This window comes from Pelodiscus sinensis, chromosome 2 (assembly GCF_052426305.1).
Source record: "Pelodiscus sinensis isolate ZL-2025 chromosome 2, ASM5242630v1, whole genome shotgun sequence".
Taxonomy (NCBI): Eukaryota; Metazoa; Chordata; order Testudines; family Trionychidae; genus Pelodiscus; species Pelodiscus sinensis.
The window spans coordinates 245,208,343-245,235,116 of NC_143053.1; the positions used below are offsets into that span (position 1 = coordinate 245,208,343).

Here is a 26,774-nt window from a genome sequence, read left to right on the forward strand (position 1 = left end):
GCATACTGAACCCCTCATCCTCAGCCCCAATGCAGAGCAATGATTTAAATGAACCATGTACATTTTTATTTTCTCTCTCTATATATATTAGAAAGTTTTTCCTGCTGTGCAACAGAATGACATCAGAAAGTGGCCAGAGAGAGGGTGGTTGGCAAGCATAGCGAGCAGCGGGCGCAGCCCCCTACTATTTTCCAAAAAACAAATTTGAGTTAAGGACCCAAGCAACGCTGGGTAAATCTTCTAGTTACTCATAACTGTAAATGATTATGGGCCAAATTTACTCCTTTCCATCCCTGTCCTCTACCACCTTTTAATTAGTGGCTTATTCTCATCTTAGCAACTTGAAAAAACTGCCATAATTTGATGCAATTTCATGTTCTTGAACACAGTGCTCTCAGGAGCCCTATTACAGAAATGTAATCTCTTGTGAAATAGATCAGATACCACAAATAGAATAGACTAGAATAGAAACGAAATGAAACGAAACAAGTGGTTCCCAGTGACTTCCTGGAGAAAGTCAGTTTTGAATCTACAGTACGATATGTGGTTTACAGAAAACTTACCAAATGAGAAAATTATTCTCATGTCAACAGCTTTCTTTAAAAAAAAATTAAATGTGCATTTAACACACGCTTTTCTCTACACAAACCCAGGTTTGTTTTCGCTCAGGCTCAGCAGCTCTTTTCCTACTCTTGAATGTCAGCATTCCCCGGACACTCCTCTTTGCCTTCTGCATAACTATAGTAAGCAGAGCAAAGCCATTATGTATTCTTGGCTAGAAACAATGGTGCGCACATGTGTGGATTCACTTTTGGGAAAGGACAGTTATCAGCTCCAGCCAAGCCTCTATAGGAGCTCCAGTGCTGAGGATGTGCTGAATTAGCTCATTTCCTGGATGCCCTACACCCATCTGACCCACCCCACATTACTCCTGTCCCCCCTGTAGAGGTTGGGTAGCAGACAGACAATTTTTGCCACCAGTTTCCTCAGTTCCATTCCAGGTGGGTGTTGTACACCAGGACTCTGCAGCAGGGATTCTGACAGCATAAGGAGGCAGAATCTGGCTAGTGAATCATGATTTTCTTGCTGTAGGAAACATTTCCACCCCAATTCACCCCCTCCCCTTGAAACCAACTGCAGAAATCTCATAAGACAAGCCAATACCAAAGAGGCGGGCCCAATAGCCAGCAGGAGAGAATACTCTTCAAAATCTCCATTACTACGCCATGGACTTTTCACACCACTCTGGCAACGTAAAGCAGCCTAACCCTCTTTAAGGCCATTTTATATTGCCAAGGTGGCATGAGGAGGCTTTAGGGTAACAGACTCAGGTTTATTGTATCCTCTTTAGTACAGGTTTGTAGGGTATACTGTGTAGCCCAGCATGTGCAGCACACATTAATGAGGACTTGTGGGACCAGCAATCAGGTTGGCAGAGCCAGGGGCAATTGAAAGTAACGTCACATGGAACACTGAACCTTGCAAATTTTCCAGTTAAGAGAGTGTATTCCCCATACATGAATATACAATTTTAAGTGTGTTGAGTCACGGTCTCCCACTACTGCTAAAGACACATGCAGGGCTTGCTCACAACTCTTACTGGCTTGAATGACACTGGAGAGGAGGTGGCAGCACACAACCCAACTGGTAATGACTGGACATATATGTGACTTTGAAAGAGGCCTCAAGGGAGTGTGGAGCTGGACAGCCCTTGCTACAGTGGAAAACAGGCTTGTCCAAATTTCCCTCCAAGCAGTCATCCTGGCTTACAGGAGGTGGGGCCATGCCACATGCCTAGAAATTCCCCTTTTTGGAACCACTCAGATTATACCTGGTATCCATTGGTGCTCTTCCAGCAACCTTGCAGAAATTGAGGCAGATTTTAACACACTATATAAGACATTATTATTGTACTACTTGGACAACGTACCACAGGTTCTGCCTGTGAAGTATAATGTGCCATGGTAGACTGGGAGTGTATTGAATATTAATCTTTCTACCCTTCTACTCCTCACAGATCTTAGATTAGGTTTCCTGAATTATCTATCTTCCCTCCCCCATCCCTGCTTTTCAAACTCCTATCATTTGAAATTAGAATGGCACATTTGAAAATAAATTTTTAAAAATTATTAACTTAATGACGATTAGAGAGAGCTATTTTATCGATCTGACTTCATTTCATTTCCTTCTGGGAGTATATTTCAATCCAAAATCTTGTCTTTTTATCTAACATTTGGTTAGCACATGTGACAACACACTGGGCATAAATGGTCGTCATTAAGTCAAGCTTGTCTAGGAAATGTCTGTGTTTCAGAATAAAATCCAGCTCCCACTGAAGTCAATGGCAAAACTCTCATTAACTACAGTGGAAGCAGGATCAGATTCTTAATCAATTTTGTATGTTGAAGTATGAAGCTAATCCAGCAACCTTTTAAATTATAGGGTTTTTTCCCCAAAGAGAAGGACTGTTCCTTCACTATCTTTTATTCCTATCGTACATAACTTAAAATGTCTAAAAAATCTCTTTGTGGCATTATGCCAAGTGCCAAATTTTGAAAGAAACTAGCCCTATTATTTTTCTGTAAGAATCCAGAGCTATGTATATCCCCATGCCTATCACATCACAAAATGCCATGTAAGAGCAGAAGAAAATAAGACAAGCCATATATAAAATACACAGTCTGCTGCATTCGAAACATTTTTTTCAGGCTACAGTTAAAGACACTGGGCCAAATCCTCAGCTGATGTACATCACGGTAATTCCACTGACTTCAATGCTGTTTAAATTTTTCAGGGGCAAAAGGAGCTTTCAGAGCTCATTTGCATGTCCCGTTAGCAATCCCCAAAGGCACGGGCAAAACCTTTGGTTTTTTTTCTGGGCCTGAACCAGAGCCCATGGTGGTCTTTCCACTGACTTCAATGGGCTATGGATGAGGCTCTATGCCCACATGGACATCACTAACATGCAACGTTCTCCAACCATTGTGGGGAGGGAATCATTATTGTGGGAGAGGAAACTAAGCATAAGTTTAAAAAAATAAACTACATCCAACTCCATTTTGGTAAAGCCATCACAGACAGTGGGGTTTAGATAGCAGCACAAATCACTGGAGGGCATCTTTCCTCTACTTAGGAGGTTTCATGGTTTAATTTGGTATAATATACCATAAGCAAGGAAGTAGAAGGCCTATTACAATTCTAGAGAATCTAAGCAAAATGAAGGTGAATTAGAAGGCCAATCAGAAAAAAAAGTTGAAATAAACATTTTTAATTAACAAGTTGGGAATTGTTCCTTCATTTCTTCAGGCTGCCGAATCTCTGCATAGTATATCCTCAATCCTGAGCAATTTTTTATTTCATGTTTCAAGAGCCATCATACCTTCATCTCAATACAACCTCATTTTCCTTGCAGGCACACAGATCACTATAAAGGTTTTGATTTAAGTATAAAACCTTTGATCAGGGACTCTGGAACAATTTTTATGGTGGGGATGCTGAGAGCCATTAAACAAAACTGTAAACCCTCTTTATAATGGAAATTACTTGAAGCCAGGGAGTACAACACCACCCTCAATGTCTCCAGTTCTAGCATTTATGTCTTTGCTTGCATGAAAAAAAAAAACTTTCTTTGCCCCCTCCTGCAGTGTTATTTGACCATTTTCAGTTTAGCTTAGTACTATAAGGAAAGAGAATATACCTCTGCCAACAGTGCAACTTGAATGCCTCCGGATCAAGAAGATGTCACAAAGAAGAATGCAGCAAAGAAACAGTCACAATCTTACATGACAGTACCAGCTGCTTCTATAGAACATTCAATCCTACACAGTCAGAGTAGCATTTTCACCTTCAGTTTTACCCCACGTAAAATCTTCAGCTTAATCAGTTCCAAGCAAGAGAAGAAAAATATATTTTTAACAGCCACAAGACAATATCCAGTGGGAAATGTTTGGAGAAATCTGTACATATTTACAATTATGAACTACTTAGTTAAGTCAGATGGGGCCCAGTTCCTCATCTGGTGTAACTGGGTGCAACTGAACTGAAGTCAATGAAGCTGTTCCCAGTTACAGCAACTTAGGTTGTGGCCCAAGGTGTCAAGTAGTTTTATGTAGTGGGGAAAAAAACTCCACAAATTTTATAGCAACTGGCAAACTTTTGTACTGATTCGAAGGCAGTATCCACTGATATTTATATATATGCCTGATATATCTATTTCATACTCATATTAGGACTTTGCTAAGGCAATGCACGCTTTTAGAATTATTAAATGTACCATAACGATTGAATTGCTACGTAGTTCCATAATTGAATGAAAACAATTAAGAACCTTTGCATCAGGCAAAAGGGTGGACACACATGCTGTGCACTAAAAATGGGGAAAGGTCACAAAGGGACAAATCAATAACAAAATGGCATTAGAAAGATAACTACTTAAAAAAAAAACCCAACGTACACTTTCTGAACCCCAGGGCCTTAACAACTGCTTTTACTAATGTTGGGGAGAATAATCCCTACAGAAGCCTTTGTTCACAAGAAACAGTTTTTATTTTCCAACATCCTAGAAATACAGCTTTATTCATTTTTATCTGCAGCAAGCAATGAGAATGGGTAGGTCCCAAAAATAAGCAATGAGAAGAGAGAGTGTGTGCTGTAGATGGCAGGTTTACTCAAAGGCAGCTTATGTGCTCTCAGGATCAAAGTTGTTTTCTTCACATTTTAACAGAAGAATCTGATTATGCTCTGGCCCTCAGTGAAATGTCACCCTGCAAATAAATATCAAATTATGCTACCTTTCGTGGCAGGACACCTAATGAGATTTCAACCTTTCCCTTCCCTACCTCTCTAAAATATAACACCCAGGAAAATGCATAGTGTTCTCAATATATTGAGCTAGGAAGAAACTATTTTAGGAATTAATTTGTGTCCCGGGAGAGCTGTTTAAATTATCCTCTCGTGCTGTCCTAACCAGTGATTAAAGATGTGAACTTCCCATCTTTTAAAGGATACAATGAAAATATAAGAATTCAAGAAGTGGAGCAGGCAGATTCATCTTTATTTCCCTGTAGACTCTGACAATGTGTGGAGGGAAGCAGGGCTGTGGAGAGAATAGAACTGCTACTATGCTGCCATATAAAGAATCTCTGAAATCTTTGCCATCCTTAGCTGTGTCTCAGCCCGACTTCCCTTATGTCACAACTTCTTATCTTGCATATCACTTAGGGCTAATGATGCGGCTCCTGCATTTCTGTCAAAGAAAGTTTTCCCCTTTGCCTACCAGCACAGAATGAAAATAATCAAAAAACACAACAGAGACAACAGAACAGAAAGGAAATTTAAGTTTAACTGTTTGTATATAAAAGCATGCATTCATGCAAAGAGCAACACATAGAGACAGCAAATCAAATTCAGAGGTTGTGTAAGCAGCTGCTATTTCGATGTAAGTCCCTGGGAATGGTGCTTGCTTCGTACAATGGCTCTACATGTGGCAAATACATACTGAACATGTACACACGGAACTCTGAAGCAACTGAAATCTACTTTTGCTATTTTGTGCCCAGCTAGAAAGTAGTTGTAACAAACCTTGGAAGTTCCACATGCAGAGTTGAGATTATTCCAAGGGACCCCTGTCCCAGGCCACTGTACCAAACATCCACCCTTCCCCCATCACCTAACTGAGGAAGTTACAGAGCAGAACGCTTGTCACCTATACATTGCACCCTGTAACCAGTCATCTGTTAAACAGAAGAAAAAGGCCCCGAACAAGCAAACCACACACCTGCCCCACAGCACTTTCCTCCCTCCACTGACTGGTGACTCTGGTGGCAATTTTAGTAATAGCCCTTGAAGAGAACAACAAAACCCAAAAAACATAAAGGAAATTGATAGCCATAATGCAAATCTACATTTGTTTCCACTTGAGGAAAATAAACAGCATTACCTGTTCTTGTTGTTGTTGGGTTTGTTTTCCTGATGCATTTTGCTCCTTGGCTGTAGTCATGCTCACCTATTTGTGCCCACTGCAGTGGCAAACAGGATTTCACAGAGAGAGTGTGTGTGTGTTTTCAGGGACACACTCAAAAGCTAAGGGATAAGGATGTGTAACTAGTCCATCACTTAATCACTAGCTGAGAAAGAAAAATCCCCCCATCCCCACCAAAAATTTTAAAAAAATGTAAAGCAAAAAAATGAAAATAAAAATCTCAGACTCTCTCCCCTTGTGCCTCTAAAACAAAATCATGAAAAGGAGGAAGAGAAGGATGCTGAGGGGGCTTCTTCAATTAGCAACAGCCTCTGCAATCGTCACAGAAACAATGATAACTGCTTGGCAACCAGCAACTGGCAGCTCAGAGCTAGAAGACAGCGATGTGGTCCTCACTCCCCCACCTCCACTCACAGTCAGCCCTGAAGCTGCGCATGCACCAGCTGGTGTTGTAACAGAATGTGCCTCCCTCTCAGATCGTAGCTCAGCAGCCACTTGAATTCCCAGCAGTTAGGTTAAAGGATCTTGGGGTGCAAATATTAAAGGGATACAGGGCACCCCATATACACTGATCTCTCACACACACCCTCAGTGTTTTCTTCTGTTCAGAGAAGGAAGAGTTTGATTAAGATGACACACACCACAAAAACAGCTGCCCCCCCATATCTGCTTTCATGACAGCTGCCCCAACCCTCACCTGTTTGCACTCCCTGACTATAAGGGAAATATATTCCAAAGTTTACAGTACACTCCACCGATACTGAATCCCTGCCTCCAAAGCAAATCACAGAGAATAAAACACACTGGGGGGGGGGGGGGATTCCAACAGATCTCATAAGTGCATCAGAAACTGCTGCACACTCAGCTCTTTGCCTCACTAGCCAGAGAGCAGCACTGTGAAAAGGGATAATATACCCACCCACACACACACACACTAATATACCTATACCTATACCTACACACACACACTAATATACCTACACACACACACACACACACACACACACAGGAACCTGCTGTCTTCATCCCTAGTCAGGAGGGGGCTAGTTCACATTTCTTTTTGGTTACTGTTGCAGTCTCACACTAACTCTCAGCTGTCTCCGTAGGTCAGATTGCACATAGCACTCACTCAAGCTGCTTTGTTCTGTTCAGCTGGGCCAGTTCTGAGGACTCCCTCTGGCATAAAGGGAATCCCTAGGCTGCATGGACCTAGCCCTCAGCAGGGAGCATTCCTAGGAGAAAGGGGAATATGGTTGGCTGCTATATTTGGCAAGACATAACTCCTGAATGGCCCCTTTGGGGACACAGGCAATTGGGCATAATTTAGAGCAGCTCTGAGAATGCTCTAAATTATGCTGGGTACAGATCCAGTTTCTAATCAGCTCCAATATTGGAGGGGTATGAAGATGTCATAAAGCCACCTCCGTCACCATTCCTCTGCCAGCTGAGCGACAGCCATGAACTGGATGCTACACTTTAGTTCAGAATGTGATTACACCTTGTTCTAGCATCCTGGAAATGTTACACACTGCTCCTCAGGGTACAGTGCCCAAGTCCCTGCTGAATCTGCAGATTGCTGACCAAGCAAGTAGACTATCAGGCTATGTCTACACTGGCAGGTTCTTATGCAAGAACATCTTGCGCAAGAACACGTCCACACAGCCATGTGCTTTTGCACAAGAGCATCCATGGCAGTGTGGATGCTCTCTTGAGGAAGAAAGCTCTGATGGCCATTTTAGCCATAGGGCTTTCTTGCACAAGAAACCCCTGCCGCGCGTCCACACTTCCCTCTTGCGCAAGAGCTCTTGCACAAGAGGGCTTACGTTTGTAAGAAAAGAGCATAGCTCTTGTGCAAGAAGCCCTGTCTTCAGACGCTGTACTGTAAATCTTCTTGCACAAGAGCAAGTGGGCAGTGTGGATGCTCTGCAGGTTCTTGCACAAGAATGGCTGTTCTTGCACATGAACCCACCAGTGTAGACATAGCCTCAGAGTGTTTCTAAGGCACACAGTTAACCAATGTCCATTTTTATTTCAGGAATTATTCACTTCAGGTCAAATTCACCATAGGCAAAACTCAGCTGAAGTTGATGGAAATGAGCCTCTTAGATCCATGGTGAATATGGTCCTAAATGCACAGAAGGGGCAAAATAAGGCTGAATTTTCCTAAGAGTCTTTCCACTAATTTACCAACAATGGGCTACACGTTTCTGCATTACCACTAGCAAACTGAACTTCAGAGTAACTATGATATGAAATAGGTGTGAAACACAGAAGCGCATGTATGAAACAGGATCTTATTACCTGCTCTCACTCGCCTGAAGGTCTGCAGAGGCCAATGAGCCACTTCACAGCTTTACCCCCTAACAAGAGGTTCACATTTAAATCTAACACTTGGGCCAAACTTGGACCCAGGGGAATCAGGAATATCCCATGGCTCCAGGGAGTTTTTGCATTCTGTTCCCAGAATTCACTGCAGATTTCACACAGATAATTATCTTCAGTGACAGCACTCACACCTAGTCAGAATAGACTATGTTGGATTCTGTTCTCACACTTCTCAGTAGCCATATGTGCACTATGGATCATGCTTAGCATTTCTGATCTTGTGCCATGTGATACTGTGACACAAAATCTTTTCATTACAATCCCATTACAATTTCAGTGCTATGGTCCCAACAGGGGCAGATGACCGTTTTGCGGCGCCCTGGGCAGCATAATTCCGTGGGGCCCCCCCTTTGCCACGGCGCATGCGCAGGGCTTTCTGAAGCGCGGGGCCCGGGGCGGCCGCCCCGTTCGCCCTGCCCTATATCCGCCCCTGGGTCACAACAGAATTTGGTCCCAGTTGTTTGGGTTTTGTTTCATTTTTGCCATCTACCCAACTAGAATTATTCTCTGGGTCTTGTAAACTTTTAATCATTTTGTGTTTCACATTTGGCTTGGCTATTTTTCCTTTAGATGTAGGTAACATTGGAGTCATATTCATTGGAGTCACTTCAAAGTAGGAATAAGAGATCCTCCGGAATAGGGCTTTATTCCAGAGGATCGGGCCAGTCTAGACACTTTTTTCCGGCTTTTCCCCAAGCCGGAAAAAAGCGGCGGACATCTTTATTTAAATCCCGCGGTGGATATTTAAATCCCCCGCGGATTTCCCTATTCTGAAGTTGAAAATTAGCATGCCCCTTTCAGAAAAGGGGCCAGTGTAGACGTAGCCACCATGTTTTGTTGGTTGGGTTATCTTTGTTATTGTAAGCGGGGGAATGGTTCCACTATTGTGGGGAACTTTCCTGGCTTCTATACCACCCCGGTGAAATGGATCAGCGAAAGGATCTGAGTCCCCGCTCCCACTTCCTTTAGCCCACGGCTTCCCTGATCCTGAGGGCTCCCCCTCCACTCTCCTGAGTAGCAGAGTCCTCGAAACCCCAACAAGGCTGGGCCCAGGTTTCTTTGTAGTCACTAGGGGCAGGAGTTAGGGTGTTCCCACTCCGAGGTGCTCTCTTCACACTGCATGCTTTCTTGGCCCAGTGATCATTTCATAAGGTTCAAAGCAAATACAATTTATTAAACATCAACTGATTAAATAGAAAAGAATAAGAAAAAATGAGAATGGTTAAATGAGAACACACAGCCCTGCTCTGTAGCACAGGAACATCAAAACAGCAGTCTGCAGAGGGACAGTTCACAGTCTCTTCCTTAGAGGCCCCTTAGAGGCCCTGGATGTGCTGCAGGGGGGTTGCAGGCTGGACACGCTTGCTCTGGCAGTGACCACACAGCCTCAAGCTCTAAGTGGCCAGACCCCTCTCCCAGTCTGGCCTGCTTGGCCTCTTGGCTGGTGATATCTCCCTGCCCAGAGCCTCTCCCCGCACTTTACTGGTCCCAGCTGCTCACCACACCCAGCTGCAGGCTGTGCTGCTTTGCCAGTCTCCAGCTCCTTGCGTTGCTTCTCTGTCCCTTTTGGCTCTCTGAGCACTGCCAGTCTGCTGCTCAACACAGGGTCTGCGCTCCTTGAGCTGTGTGTGCCTGGCTCTGTTGCTGCAAAACTGCCCCTCAGCACAGCTTGCACTCCTTGGGCTGTCTGTGCCTGGCTCTGTTGCTGCAGGACTTCTTCTCCTCACAGCTTGCTCCTCTTAGCAGTCTCTCAACTCTGTCCTTGCTCAGAGAGACCCAGAACAATCCCAGCTCACAGAGAGGATGGGGCCTGGCCTCTCACTTTCCTCACTGGCCTGTCCAACCTGTCAATCAGGCCGAGCTGGAGTGTTGGCTGCTTTCCATTGTCTCTGGGGTCTGTCAGTCTCAGGGCCCTGATTTCTCATGGACCCTTCCCCTTTTGACACTGGCCTATTTGAAATCATGGGAAGGTGGGCGGGCAAAGCCCGCCCACGTTCTAAAAGCCCCCCTTTTGACACTGGGAGCTGGCGAACCAAAAACTCCCACAGAGTTTTAGTAAGGGGCTAACCGTCCCCTTACATTATTTTTAAGCTTTTCCTTAGTCCCGCGGCAATAGCAGCTGCCCAATGGCCCTTCTGTCTCCAGGCTACACGGGACTCTGGCTGGGCTAAAATTGGCTGCTTCATTGTCATCAGTACTTGGAGAAAGATAATGTCCATGGCCTTGCACAGGTGGCACTAAATGCAATTTGATTATATAAATCCTTGCACAGTCTGCTGCTTACTTCCCCTCTTCATTTCTCCCCAGAAGAGCCAGCACCAGCATAGTGCTACGCTCCTGTATAACATCCCTGAGTCGTACGATGCAGCTATCACTTCTTCAGCAGAAGTTCTGAGTTTCACTCTTCATGCAGCTTCTTCGTGCAAACCCAGCCCTCTGTATTTCCCTCTAGATATTAATCAGTAACAATCACTGTTGCTTTGCCTGATCTCTCAATTCAGGAGTGGCACGTGACTCAAAGAGAACACGTACCCTTGGAAATCTGCAGCAGTGTTAAAGCCAATGTACAATCCCCTTTTTCCTGGGCTCGCTCGTATGCAGGCAGTAAAGGAAAGACCTTCCCTGCAAAGGTTTTAGCATGTGGTGTCATGGGCCGAACAAGCATTAGCAAGGTAAACAAGACAGAAACAGCAAGAGGCAACCTGTGAGTGGTCAAGTCCAGAGGAAGGTGGGGAGAGGAGCTTGTCAAATGAGCTAGCCAGTGGAATTTCTATTTTTTTGCATGTGTTACTGTTATTAAGGTGGAAGGAGACTGATTAAACTTGGATTAAAAGAGACCCACAGGAGACAGAGGGGAAAGCGATCAATATGCAGTGCCGCTGCTTTCCGGAGAGGAGACAGGAGAGCAGGACACAAGGTTGGCAGCTCTTCAGGCAGCAGCAGCAGCAGCAGCGAGCTGCTGGGAGCCCCCAGTGCTCAGTAGCTGAGCGATCCGTTCAGCCCAAATGTGTTCTGTGCCCCTAAGCTCAGCAGCAGTGACATCCTGGAGGGGAAGCACCACTCATCCTCCAGGCCAGCCGGAGCAGGGCTACAATCACCTCTCTACTCCCTGCTCACAGATCTCCTGTCAAGGAGGGAGCTGAACTTACCCTTCAGTGCCAGATGGGCTTGGCTCCATTGCCAGGCACAGGGAAACAAGTCAGCTGGATTTATACAAGGCAGCCCATTAGCAAAACCACCATCACATCAAACTGTGCCCCCTGCATCAGGATATGTCTCAGCTTCCAGCAGTGTATTGTACGGTTTCCCAACACAAGCTCACAAAGTAGGTTTGGAGAAGTCAGTGCACACTCAGTAGCAAAAAAGGGCACATTTCGGCATGACATGACACTCTGTATTGTTCCTTTGCCTGCTGATGTGTGGATGTTATTGTTCCTCATTGCTGTACCCACATACATACAGCAGGGGTACCTACCTATGAAAAGCAAAGACCATCAGAAAACAGAGTGCATTTACACAGCATTCGAAACTCAAAATAAGATACACAATTTGTGCTACACAAATTGCGTATCTTATTTCAAATCTATATAAAAATAGCTTCTTTTTAAATTTGGCGCATCTACACAGTGCCAATTTTTGAAATAACGTGCTATTTCAAGCTATCCCTTAAACCTCATGCAAAGAGGTTTACCGGGATGGTGAAATAGCACGCCCGTTATTTCGAAAAATATTTCATAATAACCAGCAGCTTGCTGGTAGCTATTTCAGGATACCTCTGGTATCTCAAAATAGCCGTGCAGTGTAGATGTACCCACAGAGAATCCCAGGATGTGATTATATATAATTTAAAGCTTCATACTTCCTCGAATAAAGACCCTCTTTAAAAGGATTTCTGCTGTGGGGACTAGAGTAGTTTGGCTGTTTATCCCTTTAAATATGTTCTATGGATTTTCTTCTGATGGGAAGAATTTGTTTTTGTTCAGAAAGTGCAATTCACGCCCTGTCCTTCTCCAGGAATGTGGCGACCTCACTGAGAGGGATACTACAATACTGGTCTCTGTCACAATGGAGAACTTGAAACACTTAACAATGAGCTTAGCGGACACACATCTTTACTCCATAGAAGGGCAGCAGAAGTACTTATAGTCATTACCACCCTCCCACCTACCACGCTATTTGCCGCCTATATATCTTACTGACAGTGGAACAGCTAACAAACATATAACCTTGCTCACAAAGGAACACCCATCTCTTAAGAAGAATTGATAGGTTTTTAAAGACCTGCTGCATCATAAAAGATTTTGTTGGAGGGGGGGGGGGGAAGCCACCATCATTCAATGATGTGAACAAATAAGCTTTGTCTTACAATAGCCTTGCCCTTGGTATCCATCTCCTGCTGTCTCTGCAAGGCTGTGATCCTGAAAAAAGATACCTCTGGGGAAGCACCATGGACCCCACCAACTTTAGTGGGACTCTATAGAAACAGCTCACCCAGGCAGATTGCTCTCCAAACATAGGACCTGAAAGGTGATCTAGCATGTTAGAGACATTAACAATTTAAAGATCTAGCTACAGATAAAAATACAAAAGGCTTCCATTATCCACGAACTGTCCATGAACTGCCTTAGGAAGAAACCTGTTTAATGCAATATTTTCAGTCAGTAGTTTCAGCTACTATCTGTTGCTACAGAGAACCCACACTAAAAAGTGCTTCTATTCCTTGCACTAGTTTAAGACCACCTTCCTATTGGTCGAATGGACAATACTGGTAGAACTGACCCCACCCACTGTCTGGTAGGTTGGGCAAAAACCAGTCTTGGGCCCAGAGAAGGACCCGAGGGGGCTCTTATTGTTAATGTTTAGAAGTTGCTCTTAGCTGTGCTTCCAGAATTGCAAGGCTAGGTATGGAAAGGCAATGTAACACCACTATAATAGATTTACTTGCTGAATAAGCAAGCCAGGTTTACTTGCTGCCTACTGGGCACTGTACAGAATTCCAGACAAGCTCTGGTCCCTGGTAAGCAAAGGAGAATGCTGGGACACGAGCTGTGAAAAGCCTGCTTGTTTGTCCGTAGCTTGTATCTCTTCTGTATAATAAATGTCTCCTGTCTAAAAGGGCCTGTGACACCATATATCATGGTAGGCAACTCTGCCCCACACCCATTTGGATAATGTGTGCATCTTGGCTGTGAGAACCTGGCTCCTTGTAAATAAAGATTAATCAAATGTGCTAATATGCAGGATTCACCATTTAAAGGGATTATGATTTACAAAAGAAAGTTTATTATGTACAGGTAGTGCCCGAGTTACGCGGATCTGACTTACGTCGGATCCGCAGTTACGAACGGGGATTTTCTCGCCCCGGAGGACTCGAGCGGCGGGACGCCTGGTCCCGCCGCCCGCCTCCTCCGGGACGAGAAAAGCTGCTCCCCGTCTCCCTGGTCTGCTGGAGGAGCCAGCAGACCAGGGAGACGCTGAGCAAAGCGGCGGAGGACCCGGGGCCGGACTTGCGGCCGCTTCCAGATCAGCTGGAAGCCCCGCGGGTCGGGCCGGGTCCTGCGCGGCTTTGCTCAGCGTCTCCCTGGTCTGCATATATAAATATGCTGCAGACCAGGGAGACGCTGAGCAAAGCCACGCAGGACCCGGCCCGACCCGCGGCGCTTCCAGCTGATCTGGAAGCGGCCGCGGATCCGGCCCCGGGTCCTGCACCGCTTTGTTCAGTGTCTCCCTGGTCTGCAGACCAGGGAGACGCTGAGCAAAGCGGCGCAGGACCCGGGCCGGACCCGCGGCGCTTCCAGCTGATCTGGAAGCGCCACAGGTCCGGCCCCGGGTCCTCCGCCGCTTTGCTCAGCGTCTCCCTGATCTGCAGACCAGGGAGACGCTGAGCAAAGCCGCAGAGGACCCGGGCCGGACCGCGGCGCTGATCTGGAAGCGCCGCGGTCCAGCCCGGGTCCTCCGCCGCTTTGCTCCGCGTCTCCCTGGTCTGCTGGGGGTGGGGGGGACGCAGTTAGTGCCCCCCCCCAGCAGACCAGGGAGATGTGGAGCAAAGCCCGGGGCCTGTGGTAGAGCAAGTGGGGCGCTGCCGGTTGGTCCCGCAGCACCGCTCCTTCGCGCTACTGGACCAACCCGGCAGCACCCCAGCTGCTCAGCCCCAGGAGTCCTGATTCAACTCTGCCTCGGGCTTCCTGTAGTCAGCCGCTGGTCAGTTTCAGCAGCGGCTAACTTGGGGACGCCTGGAGTTCTTAAGTTGAATCTGTATGTAAGTCAGAACTGGTGTCCAGATTCAGCGGCTGAATCTGGATGCCAGTTCCGACTTACATACAGATTCAACTTAAGAACAAACCTACAGTCCCTAACTTGTACGTAACCCAGGAACTGCCTGTATTGGGGTGTTCCTTGATCACTGAATATTTTTCACTACCGCAGTATAACTCCAAAAGTACATGCTTATGATCCTCATAGTCACTTGGCATTTTATGACTGCTACTTATAATATGGATTTTACTACCATGTTCTCCTTCTGTGACCTGGCTAGAATAAGGTTGGCAGTTGTCATGTAACAGATGCCTAGTTCTAGCCATTTTTTATAGGGGGAGAATTCTGAGGTCCCAATCTCACTGCCAGCTGTGAAATAGGGTCCTCATAGCCTAGCTTGCTCTTCTGCTCCATCCGTCTGATAAATTAGTCTTCGCGGGCAGTAGGGGGAGAGCCTCACTACTTATTTCTGGGTAGGTTCTGAACTGATTCCTTGTTGCCTGAGTGGGGTTTTTGTCTCGGGTTTGGAAATTTATTTACTAATTATTATTATTTATTATTATTATTAAAATGTGAGGTCCATAAAACGACCACTCATGTATTCCAAGTACTCACAGCAAGAAAAGTAAACTCTCTACTAATGAAAGGAAGAGAGATGTTAAAAGCCCCCCACTACACTCAAAACAGAGAATCCACATCTCTTGAGCAGCTGTAGACATATTAGAGTTGATTATGGAGCCCTCTTTAATGCCTGGAAAGGAGAGAACTTCACCTTCATTTTATTTATCAGAGTACAGATTTATAGACTGAATAAATTATCTGCATATAAGATGATGAGTAGTTTTCATGTTTTCATAGCATTTACACTTATGTAAGCACATGCCATTGCCTCAGATCCTTGCTCATAAAAGACACAGCTGGAGTGCGTGGCTATTTAAGCATTTGTTTTATGAAGCACACTTTTCATTGCAATGACTTGCTTTTATTTTATATCAGCCTTAGAAATCAAGAAAGCTTACAAGAAAAAACCATTGTAAGCTTCACAATAAGCTTACAATGTTTTCAGTGCTGGAAGCTATGTAATATAAGTAGTTAGAGACACCTCAGGTCTAATCTACAACTCCACACTAAAAGCGACATATTTAGCTGCAGCTCATACCTCCTCATCCCGTGAGGTCGCACAAGTAGCCAACTCCAGTCCCCAGCAGCCAGCTGATACCAGGTAGAAAGTGGATGTTTTACAACATGCCATGCAAAGTTTTACTGTATATAATTGCTGAATAAACTGACCAATACCAATTGTAGGAATATAATAGTGTAGTTGGTTAACAGATAAGCAAAAGATTATAATGCTACAGACTGCATGCATTTCCCCTTCCTTCCCCCACCAGTAAATATTTTAGCAGCCTGGCCAGCAGCCTGGGTTAATCCCAGCTCGCACTGGGTCCAGGGCCTACCCCTGTTGTGGCTCTGCATTTCAAGTGTATTAGGAGCTAGGTGGGCAGGCAGCCCAGCTCAGTTCCAGCTTGTGCTGGGTCCAGGAGCTCAGACCCACCCCCAGACAGGGGCTCCTGCCACCCTATGCTGCTACCTCTGATACTCAGGCAGCAGCACGGGGTGACAGGCAGCTGGTCCGCGAGGGGAGCTGTTTTTTTAACTGACTCCCCTCGTGGACCAGCTCCCGCCTGACACCTTGCACTGCTGTCTCTGATATAGATGCAGCAGCACGGAGTGGCAGGGGGCTTCTTGGGATTGGGGCTGGAGCACACTGGCTGCTGACCCCACCCCTGGGGAGCATAGAATGGCTGAGTAACAGATAAAAATTCATGAGGTTAATTGACTATTCAATGAACCAATATTTAACAACTCTAACCAATAGCTGCACAAAGTGATTTAAGAATGGGCCAGATACCACAATACTTAGTTTTATTCAGGCCATGCAATGGAGAGTGGATAGGGAACAACTGTCCATAGGTCTAGGTGATATAAAAGTGGCAGCAGCCAGGAATCCCAGACCCTTTTAAATGGCCCAGGCAGGCTGCAGGATGACTTGGCCTGTGCAGAGTGGTACTGGCAGCAGCAAAGGCAGCCAAGTAGGCATATAGAAACCCTGGCATCTTGGAAGAGTGCACCCAGCAGCACACCTGGCAGCCTGCTAGGCATCTTCCAGCATAGGTGCAGCTCTGCCCAAACGTCAGACTATGTCCACACAAGCACAGCTTCTGCATGCGGAAGGTCCCATTGATTGTTCTGCCCTGGGGCCTGGAATTGCTGTCAGTGGGCCTGGTTTTACTTTCTTCACTCCTAAATCATGGGTGAAATATTTGCCCCGTGCAGAGGGCCAGCAGGAGTCCTATGCATAATGTAAACCTAATTTTGTGGAAAAAGGTGGAGCATGGGCAGTTTATAAATCCTCAGCATCAGGTGAATTCCATCTCCAGTAAAATGCTGAACATCTAAAACTTCCATTGACTTTGGTGGGCCTTAAGCTGCTCAGCAGCACCGTATCAGGGAATCATTGCAGAGCATTATTTACAAAGACATGGCTCAATCTTGCTCCGGCATTGGCCCATTGGTATTTGCCTGTATATGGACTTCACGATATGGCCCAGTATGTTTGTGTTCATATGGATAAAACTCACTACAGCATTTCGGAAACACTGAGAATAGGGCTGTCAGTTATCACATATTTAATAGCAAAATGCAGGACAATGTAGCACTTTAAAGACTAACAAGATGGTTTATTAGATGATGAGCTTTCGTGGGCCAGACCCACTTCCTCAGATCAAATAGTGGAAGAAAGTAGTCACAACCATATATACCAAAGGATACATATTTAATAGGCTCTACTGCCATATAACTCTGAATTGACAACTAGTACACATCCACGCTATACAAATGAGCATGTGTGCAATAAAAGCTCTCCAATCCTACTATTATGCTGTACATGCTGGCATATTGTAAGAACAGCAAAGAAGAAATAATGGTTTGAGCACTGTTTCAAGGTCATTATTCAAATCACATCTCTGAAATGCACCTGATGCAAGGCACTTTTTATTTCCCTTTAGTTTACAAAGGAGCACTAGGGCAAAAGTTTCAGATCCTTTGAGGACTGACAGGAAGTTCTGTAGTATCCCAGTATGGCTCATATGTAACACATAAATATGCAAGAATGTGTCTTTGCAAGGACATATTTGGGACAGAGACAATACTCATTTGCAAATGAGCGTCCAATAGGAAGTCAAGGAAGTATGAAACTCCAGCTTTCCTAAAAGCAACTAGAACAGTGACACTCAAACTTCAAAAAACAGGACTATGTAGCACTTTAAAGACTAACAAGATGGTTTATTAGGTGATGAGCTTTCGTGGGCCAGACCCACTTCCTCTTAGGAAGTGGGTCTGGCCCACGAAAGCTCATCACCTAATAAACCATCTTGTTAGTCTTTAAAGTGCTACATAGTCCTGTTTTTTAATTCAGCTACACCAGACTAACATGGCTACATTTCTATCACTCAAACTTCAGTGATTCATTTGCTGGATTAGTGACGAATATTACCCAAAGTAGCCACAAAAGTGTAAATTTATGGTTTCATTTACTGTATTTATACACATTTTTCTCACAGCAAAATCATTGATCAAGTATTCTACAATTGGCTAACAACATAGTAAACACATCCTGATTGGCTAATAACTTAAGACTAGTTAATAATTAAATCCTACAGTCTTTAATATCATGTGCTGCAAAGAGCAGCAGGAAACACTTTCAAGAGCCTCAGTCTGAGTATCATTGAGAAAGAACATGCCATAAGGCCACCAGCAGAATCACAGGTACAAATGCACAGTGTTACAATATAACAGTATGTCCATATTGGGCAAGCAGCAAGCATGCAGAAGAATTTGGCTTCTAGAGCTACACTCACACCACTCAATAGCACAGCTTGTGGAATATCTGTTTGAGGAACTATGAAAGGACAGATGGAGGAGGAGGAGGAGGAGGAGGAGGAGGAATATACAATTGTAGAGTTGCAGTCAAGTACAGGAGTCAATACCAGAATAGTATTTGAATCATGAGCTCAAGCCAACCTGCTTTGTATGCATGTTCTTTTGGAAGGTCCAGAATTTATTCCTAGCTCCATGTCATGTGTTAGTGAAAATATTTGCACTTTTAATAGGATTGTGTTAGGAAAACTTGCAAGGATTTGCCTGACTTAGAAAACACAAGTTGCACATTGCTATGCACACACTGCATTGTGCTGTAAAACATGTGTGCCACTGAGATAAAATATTTTCCTTGCATTATCATGCCTCCAAATAACTTTATCACCAGATATTACACAGAAACTGTCTTCTGGTCCTATTTCCTAAAGACAGACATTGTAGATAATGTTTAGACAGGGAATGGGATCCCTTTTTGCTCTATTCCCCGTCCTTGTCCCAGCCAAAACACTTTTATGGGCTATATCTTGTATGGTGTAGGCCAGGGGTGACCAACCCATTTAACAAAAAGAACCAAAATAGCAGTGGAAAAAATGCGAAGAGCCGCACCAGAATTGTCAAGCAAAAGAAAGAAAGAAAGAAAGAAAGAAAGAAAGAAAGAAAGAAAGAAAGAAAGAAAGAAAGAAAGAAAGAAAGAAAAAAGAAGCTCCTCCCAGAACAGAATTGTTCAGCAAAAAAAAAAAAAAAAATTAAAAAGAATTTTTTTTAAAGGAGGCTGCCCCTTTAAGATGGCTGTCATCTTGGGCACCATTTTTAAAACTCTGCAGCTCCAACCTGGTAAGCACAGGGAAGCCAGGGCCGGGGGGGGGAGGCAGTGGAGGGCGGGGATCGCTTGGGGAGGAAGGCGCAGGAGCATCTTTGCAAGCTGCACTTTTGGGGGCAAGAGCTGTATATGGCTTGCAAGCCGCGGGTTGGCCACAGCTGGTGCAGGTAATGGTCTGAAATCTGATTAAGAGGAGTGGCTGTTTTTGGTGATCTATAAAATGAAGCTATTGGAGACTGGAATGTTGGGCAAGGAAGCTGACCCAAGAAAATATCTTATTTTACAAAGTAGTGCCATGAAATAAGTAGCTGGTGAACTCCTGATTTACCTCAAACCACATTTTTATTACATGTTAAGGTGTTTTTAAAAGTGGTTATGATACCCTCGTTATAATGAGAGGAAAGAAATGGGAGTAGTGGTTACATTCCTATTTCCCAGTAAAAATATTTCTATCAAGGGCTATGTCTAGACTGCAAGCCTCTTTCGAAAGAGGCTTTTTCGAAAGTATCTTTCGAAAAAGCCTCTTTCGAAAAAGAGCGTCTAGACTGCAAGCAGTACTTTTGAAAAAGCAAGCAGCGAGTGAGTCTGGATGCTCTCTTTCTAAAAAGCCCCGTTGGCATTCAAGAACGCCTTTTTTCGAAAGAACACTTTCGAAAAAAGGCGTTCTTCCTCGTCAAATGAGGTTTACCGCCATCGAAAGAAAAGCTGCGCTCTTTCGATTTAATTTCGAAAGAACGCGGCTGCAATCTAGACGCAGGTGAAGTTTTTTCGAAAAAAGGCTACTTTTTTAGAAAAAAACCCTGAGTCTGGACACAGCCAAGGAAAGGAAATTCTTGCAAAAAGGTTGAGTGGTCAAGTACCAGGGAGCCATGAAGAATGTCCAAGTTACACTCTGGGTTTTGTCTTGTGTCTATGACACTTTCTAAAGTTGGAAACGTGTCCTCTTTGTACAAAGGCAAGAGCATGGAAGTCAACTTCAATGGAGCAGAATAAGGTCTTTAATTACTGTTTAAAGTTAAATCAACAGACAAGATTTCTAAATTAGATGGCTTTATTTTCAACAAGGTCCCTCCTCCTTAGATGTCTCAGACAGAAGTTGTATGTGTTTTCCTTTTTAAAGGAGCCATGTAACACAAATCTCATCCAGGTCCTATTAAGATATGTTTTATTTCAATGTGATTTCATATAGGATGATATCAGAGGTGGATTTGCAGGGTCAGTATTTATGGCTAAGATATGTGTGTTGCATGTTGTGTATTCAGGAAGGTAACTACTTTAGCTTTGCAGTTAGCAATATAAGATAAATAGTGTGTAATCACGGTAAGCATTTCTATGTAAAATTACATTTTATGTAAAAGTTGTTTTCTTGGACTTATCCATTGTGATAAAAGGACCTGAATAAAAATGAATGATTCTGCACTTCTTTAGTAAATACATTCTCTATGTCAGGGGTTCCCAAACTTTTTGACACGGGGACCAGTAAATCCATTCACGAGCTTTTCGGGGACTGGTAACATTCATTTGCATATTCATTAAGCAAATGATGAATATTCAAATAAGTTGTTTCTGGTCCTCCCAAAGCCCCCAGTGCCAGCTTTAGCAAAGCTTTAGCAAAGCTTTTGATACGGTCACCAACAATATTCTTGCCAGCAGGTTAAGGGAATATGGATTGGATAAATGGACTGTAAGATGGATAGAAAGTTGGCTAGACCAGGGTTTCCCAAACTTTTTACTTTACTTGGACCCCATTTTTTTTCAGTACTGTTTTCTGCAGCCCAAAAATATAAACACATATAAAAAAAAGAATTAAAAATGAATAAATTTTCAGTGTTTCACCTGGCTGCATCCTCCTCCCAGTCTGAGCCAGGGCTTGGGGGACCCAGCGCCGCATGGGCACTCCAGGAGGTGGGAGCAGGAGCAGATTGGGGGTAGGGTATCTGGCTAGGAGGGAGGGTGCAAGGAGGGGTAGGGTTGTCAAGTGTCCCATTTCGTACTGGACAGTCTGGTATTTGAGGGTTCTGTCTGGGAAACAAATTGAGAAAATACCGGACATATAAAATGTCTGGTATTTTTGAATTAGGTAAGTTTTATTATTATTAGGTGTATCAGTCCGTAGCTGCAAACTGCCTGGCTGGTAGATGTGCTCAGGCTGCGTGAGTGTGTCTACCAGCCAGGCAGTTCGCAACTACTCGAGGGAGGATATGGGGGGTGGGGGAAATGGAATCCATGGGGCCGGACTCACTCGTGTGCCCAGGTCTGCATGTGTCCAGGTCAGTCCCACTTCCCACTGGCCGATTCGCTCCCCCCCCCCTCCCCCGCTTCTCCTACCGATCTCCCCTGGCCAGCCCCGCTGCCCCCATCCAGCCCTGCTTCCGGCGGCCGGTTCCCCGCCGCTCCCTACCGATCTCCCCCGGCCAGCCCCGCTCCCCCCACCGCCTCCCAGCCAACCGATTCTCCCCCGCTTCTCCTCCCAATCTCCCCTGGCCAGCCCTGCTGCGCCCGTCCAGCCCTGCTTCCAGTGGCCGGTTCTCCAGTCCTCCTCCTCCCGATCTCCCCCGGTCAGCCCCACAGGCTCCAAGCCAGCCCTGCTTCGGCTGCCTGCCTCCCCTCGATCTCTGCCGGACAGCCCCGCTGCCCCCAACCCTGCTTCCCGGAGGCCAGTTTCCCCACACACACACCTCCCCCCAGCCTGCCCCGCCCTGCTCCACTCCCAGCAGCCACGCTGAGGCCCAGTATTTTTTTACCGGGCCGCAGCCCATAGTTGGGAAACGCTGCTCTATATCATAGCATATCATTCACTATAGATATATTCTTTATTGATGATTATTATAATAGGATGGTAAATATCTTCTTGGAAAGCTTCTTTTCTGTTTGATGTGAATGTAAGTCATTAAAGCTAACAGGAGTTAATCACAGATCGTAAGGGGAGAGCAGACCCCCAAAATGTATTCAGACTTTTGCTGATGCAACAGAGCCCAAGTCTGGAGACTTTTAGGGCACAGTGCAAGACTCATCTCTTCTGAAGCTTTGGCTGACTGAAGGAACAGCTGTTAGTGAATTTTGTGTTCTTAGAAATTCAGTTTCTTTTTAGGGACACAGAAACTATGTTTTCTTTTCAAATTTCTGTATTATAAATAAGCCTTGAGATTGTATTGTTAGGGACAGCTGAAAGGTGAATAAGTAAACATATGGCATCTATCCAGAGCAAATACTTTGGCCCTATCCTGTTTTTACTTAGGCCACTTTACTCTGCCTTGTGCAGTATAAAGGGGCCTTTGTTAAGTGAGACTCTGACCCTGTGTATCCAAAACGATCAGGAAAAGGCACTGATTCTGAAAATTTCTATTGTGTACTGTGGTTTGTGTGTGGAAAGTAGGGTTACCAGGTGGCATGAAAAAAAATACCGGACACACTTGATCGCAGATGGGGGGGGGCAGGCGGCCGGGAGGGGAGTGGAGCTGGCAGGAAAGGGGGCGGGGGGACCGGCCACCGGGAAGCAGGGCTGGCAGGGGCGGGGGGGGGAGAGGGGACGGGAGCAGCAGGGCTGGCTCGGGGAGATCGGAAGGAGGAGGGGGGAAGAACTGGACGGCAGGAAGCAGGGCTGGATGAGGGGCAGGAGTGGGGGGAGAGAACCGGCCGGCAGGGAGCAGGACTGACCCAGGCGCACACAAATCCCGGAGCACTGCCCATCCTGCACATGGTCCCAGCGAAGCATGAGCGAATCTGGCCCCAGGGACTCCCTCCTGCCCCGCTCCCCCCCCCCAGCGTAGTTGCGTACTGCCTGGCTGGTAGATACGCTCACATAGTGTGAGCAAGTCTACCAGCCAGGCAGTATACAACTATGTACTGATACCCCTAATAATAATAAAACTTACCTAATTAGAAAATACCGGACAATTTATATGTCCGGTATTTTCTCAATTTGTTTCCCAGACAGAACCCTCAAATACTGGACCGTCCGGTTCAAAACCAGACACCTGGCAAACCTAGTTGGAAGCCTATGTATTAGCCAAATTCTGGAGTGATGCTAACCCATCAACACATGTATTCATTGTGTTATTTATCGTTTGTATTATGTTTGCACCTAGGAACTCTTATCATGGACCAGGACCCCACTTTGCTAGGTGCTACACAAACAGAACAAAAAGGTGGCTCATACTCCAAAAAGTTTATAATCCAAATATATTATGACTCACTGTACAGCATTTGGCTCTGTCTCGGGGTAGGATTTTTTTTTTATTAATAGCAAGAAGTCTGATTAAATCATCCAGGACAGAAGGTTCACTCTCCCACACTTGATTTGAGGCACCCTACAGCTGAAATACACTTCCTGAGCAAGTCTGCCATGCCTTATACATCTCCTTGCAGATCATAGGAATGCCTGGAATCTAAAAACTAAAAACCCCTAAAACTACATCACCAGCCAAGAAGTTTGGCTTCTGTTGTATCCTGTGCACCATCCTTTGTAAGTTGTCTATTTAGGGCTTGACACAAAGTCAACTGAAGTTAATGGCATCGCTCCCAAAATGAACATTGGTCATAAGCAAGGTTCCCTATAATCTTTTCCATCCACTTGTGCAAATTTTTAATGTGCACCAAGGCATATGTACATGTGCACCCCCAATAGGAACACAAAACCTAACTGTGGCAATTCTGCTAATCAGCTGGGAAGCATTTTAATTTCTCCTGAGTGGCTGCACAACTGCACATCTTACAGGGAACACTGGTTGCAACCCCCAAGACTGTAAACTCTTTGGGGGACAAGGCCCCAGTCCTCACACTTACCAGTAGATGGCCTTGCATGCCGATACCACAGAAATAATAATAGCTACATCACAAGTTAATGTTAGGGGACATTTCAAAGTGAAGCTTTATTTTTAGTAGAACTTGTCTAGAGATCCATTCATGAAGAACATCTGATCCACACAAATAGGGCCATGTCACTACATTTTTATTTCAGAACTCCATTATGGTTAATTGTGCACTGTTTAAATTGCTCTGCCCCATATCCAATATTATATTGCCGTACTATCCCACTTAATGTACTCTAGGAATACTATTCAAGCCAATGTCAATTACAATAAGCTGATGTGCTTGTTTAAAAAAAAGTGAAAGAATTCTTCCTTTGAGAAATTCAGTATTTCTCATCTGCATTTATTCCAACTGAACCTTTTTGTGCTTTATTCAATTAAGGATCACTGAATATTACCTTGATTCAGGAAATGTTAAATGGCAAACGTTGATTCAGTATAACTGCAGCTGAGTCAAGAGCCATTTCCAACAGCGTTATCAGACTGTATAAAACTGAATTACAGCTCTAAAATAATCTTCTAATTGAATAACAATGATTAAAAGCATCTTCCAACTATATTTGTTGGCCCCTGGCACTAATCTGTGCTTCTTTAAATCATTATGTGGGGTAGAAGTGCACCAGAAATTGAGGACACTCCACATTAATCCACAACTTTCCAATTCCAACATACAAGCTTCTGAAAAACTTGAAATTCACTAGATAATTTGTGTATTTCTCTCATTTTCTACTTATACGTTTATAGAGAAAAAAAATTCAGAACGACAGTCACATCAGGCCAATTGACTAGCAATATTCATGGGAGTTCAGATTTTCCCTCGTTTTCTGCAGCAGAGAGATTCCCTAATGGCAAAATAGAATTTACCAACCTAAGCTCCTGGGTACTCAGGAAAGAATTCAAATGGCCCTTCACTTAACATCACTTCTTCCTGAAAGCCATATTTAAGAGGGAGAAATTGTCAGCTATTGCATTGTGCCATAATATACATTTTCAGGTAGCAGTTGTTTAACATAATGTAATTCCCCATACCTGATATGACTTGATCAGAAGCACTGATGTCAACTTGAAAAGGTAAAGAGGTTTTAAAAGGGCACCACCAATTCTAACCAGACCTTTAACACAGCTCTTTCAAAATGTCAGTTTTCCCTTACAGAGCTGGGTTCTTTCCAGAAGCTTTCTTCTATAAGTATTTTTTATTATTAACATCAATTTTCAAGTCACCATTCATCTCAGAAGAACACCTTTCATAATTTACAAGTCTTGCCTACAGTAACTGCTTCACCAATTGCAGCCAATGTTACAATGATACAGGGCAGCTGCTCAACAGAACACCTCAACATTTGACAATTTCAGCCAGTAAGTGAAGAATACCATAGGCCAGAGTTTCTCAATCTTTCCAGGTTCAAGACCCCTTACTCAAAGTAAAAAATATTCATAACCTTCAGACATACACTAATAAAGGCAGAAGAAAAATCATGCACTAAAACCAATAGGCCTGTTTAATGTGTGTGTTTGTTCCATGAGCAGGACAGAATACATGACCTTGAAGGATAAAGCTGTGCAGAACATGGGTGAGAAAGTTTCTTTGCTTTAGATTGCAATAAAGTGTTCAACAACTTGCCACCCCACTGATTGCCTTTTTGTGACTTTCCCACCTCTAAGAATTCATGACCCACAGGCTGAGAAACATTGCCATAGCCAATTCAAACTGCGTAGAAAAACGTAGACAAGTAGAAATTAATTACAGTGGAATTTAATCAGGCTGTGGACTAACAACCTCCCCATCTTGTTAATAAATGCCATGGGAGTTTTAATTATTACAATTACCATTTTAATAATTCTCAGCACTTGTATAGCAAATTTTATTGATGCATCTCAAGGTGCTTTATAAAGGAGAGTAGTGACTAAGTGATACTATGGACCATTTTCGGGAGATGGAGCACAAAAATTAAGTAACTTGTCCAATATCCCAACATCTCACATCAAGTTATATATTATTAACATAACAACAGAAATGGGCATGATTCTTAACCAACAACAAAGACATATCCTCTGCCAATCAAAGCTCCTAATCAACAGACAAGGTCCTATAGATCCCATATGCCTGGTTACAGAGTATGGTGGGAATAAGGTTTCTCCCTCATCACTTGTGGGAACAGCAAAAGGACTGGGCTGAATCACAGGGGAGCACATAAACGATTCACTCCCTTTAGGGTACAGAAGGCTCTAAAAGGATCAGAGAAGGGAAGGAGGAGAAGGCTGGTTCATAGCTCTCCCTTCCCCATACGAAGGCCAGGGGAGCAAGGATTCTGGAAGTGGATAGCAGTGTACACTGCCTTCCTGTGCACGAACTGAAACAGTGCATCTTCCATGCAGCAGTATCCAACATCAAGCTGGGCATTGGTTCCATCAGCAGTGAATTAAAGGAAGAATGCCACTTCCTACTGAATGGTAGCTCCATTCTCTAAAGCTCCAGAGTGGGCTTTCCTCATTGGTGCCGGGGCAGCCCATTATGAGGTTCATCATTTATAGATGTGTCCTTAAAGCTCCACCTCCTGGAACCATGAGACTATCTGACAATCTC

At 44.4% G+C, this 26,774-nt stretch overlaps 1 protein-coding gene across 3 annotated transcripts in view; it reads right to left on the reverse strand.

Annotated features, from left to right (window-relative positions):
• DPP6 (dipeptidyl peptidase like 6) overlaps positions 1-26,774 on the reverse strand; it is a 771,331-nt gene that overhangs the window by 411,165 nt on the left and 333,392 nt on the right. Inside the window, exon 1 of one of the 3 annotated variants that reach the window (XM_006129323.5) lies at positions 5,939-6,488. The exons of the other annotated variants lie outside the window; for them this stretch is intronic. Within the exon in view, the coding sequence (XP_006129385.1) occupies positions 5,939-5,998 (60 nt within the window). The 5' untranslated portion in view covers positions 5,999-6,488. Of the gene's footprint in view, positions 1-5,938; positions 6,489-26,774 lie in introns of those variants that run through there. 3 annotated transcript variants of the gene reach the window in all.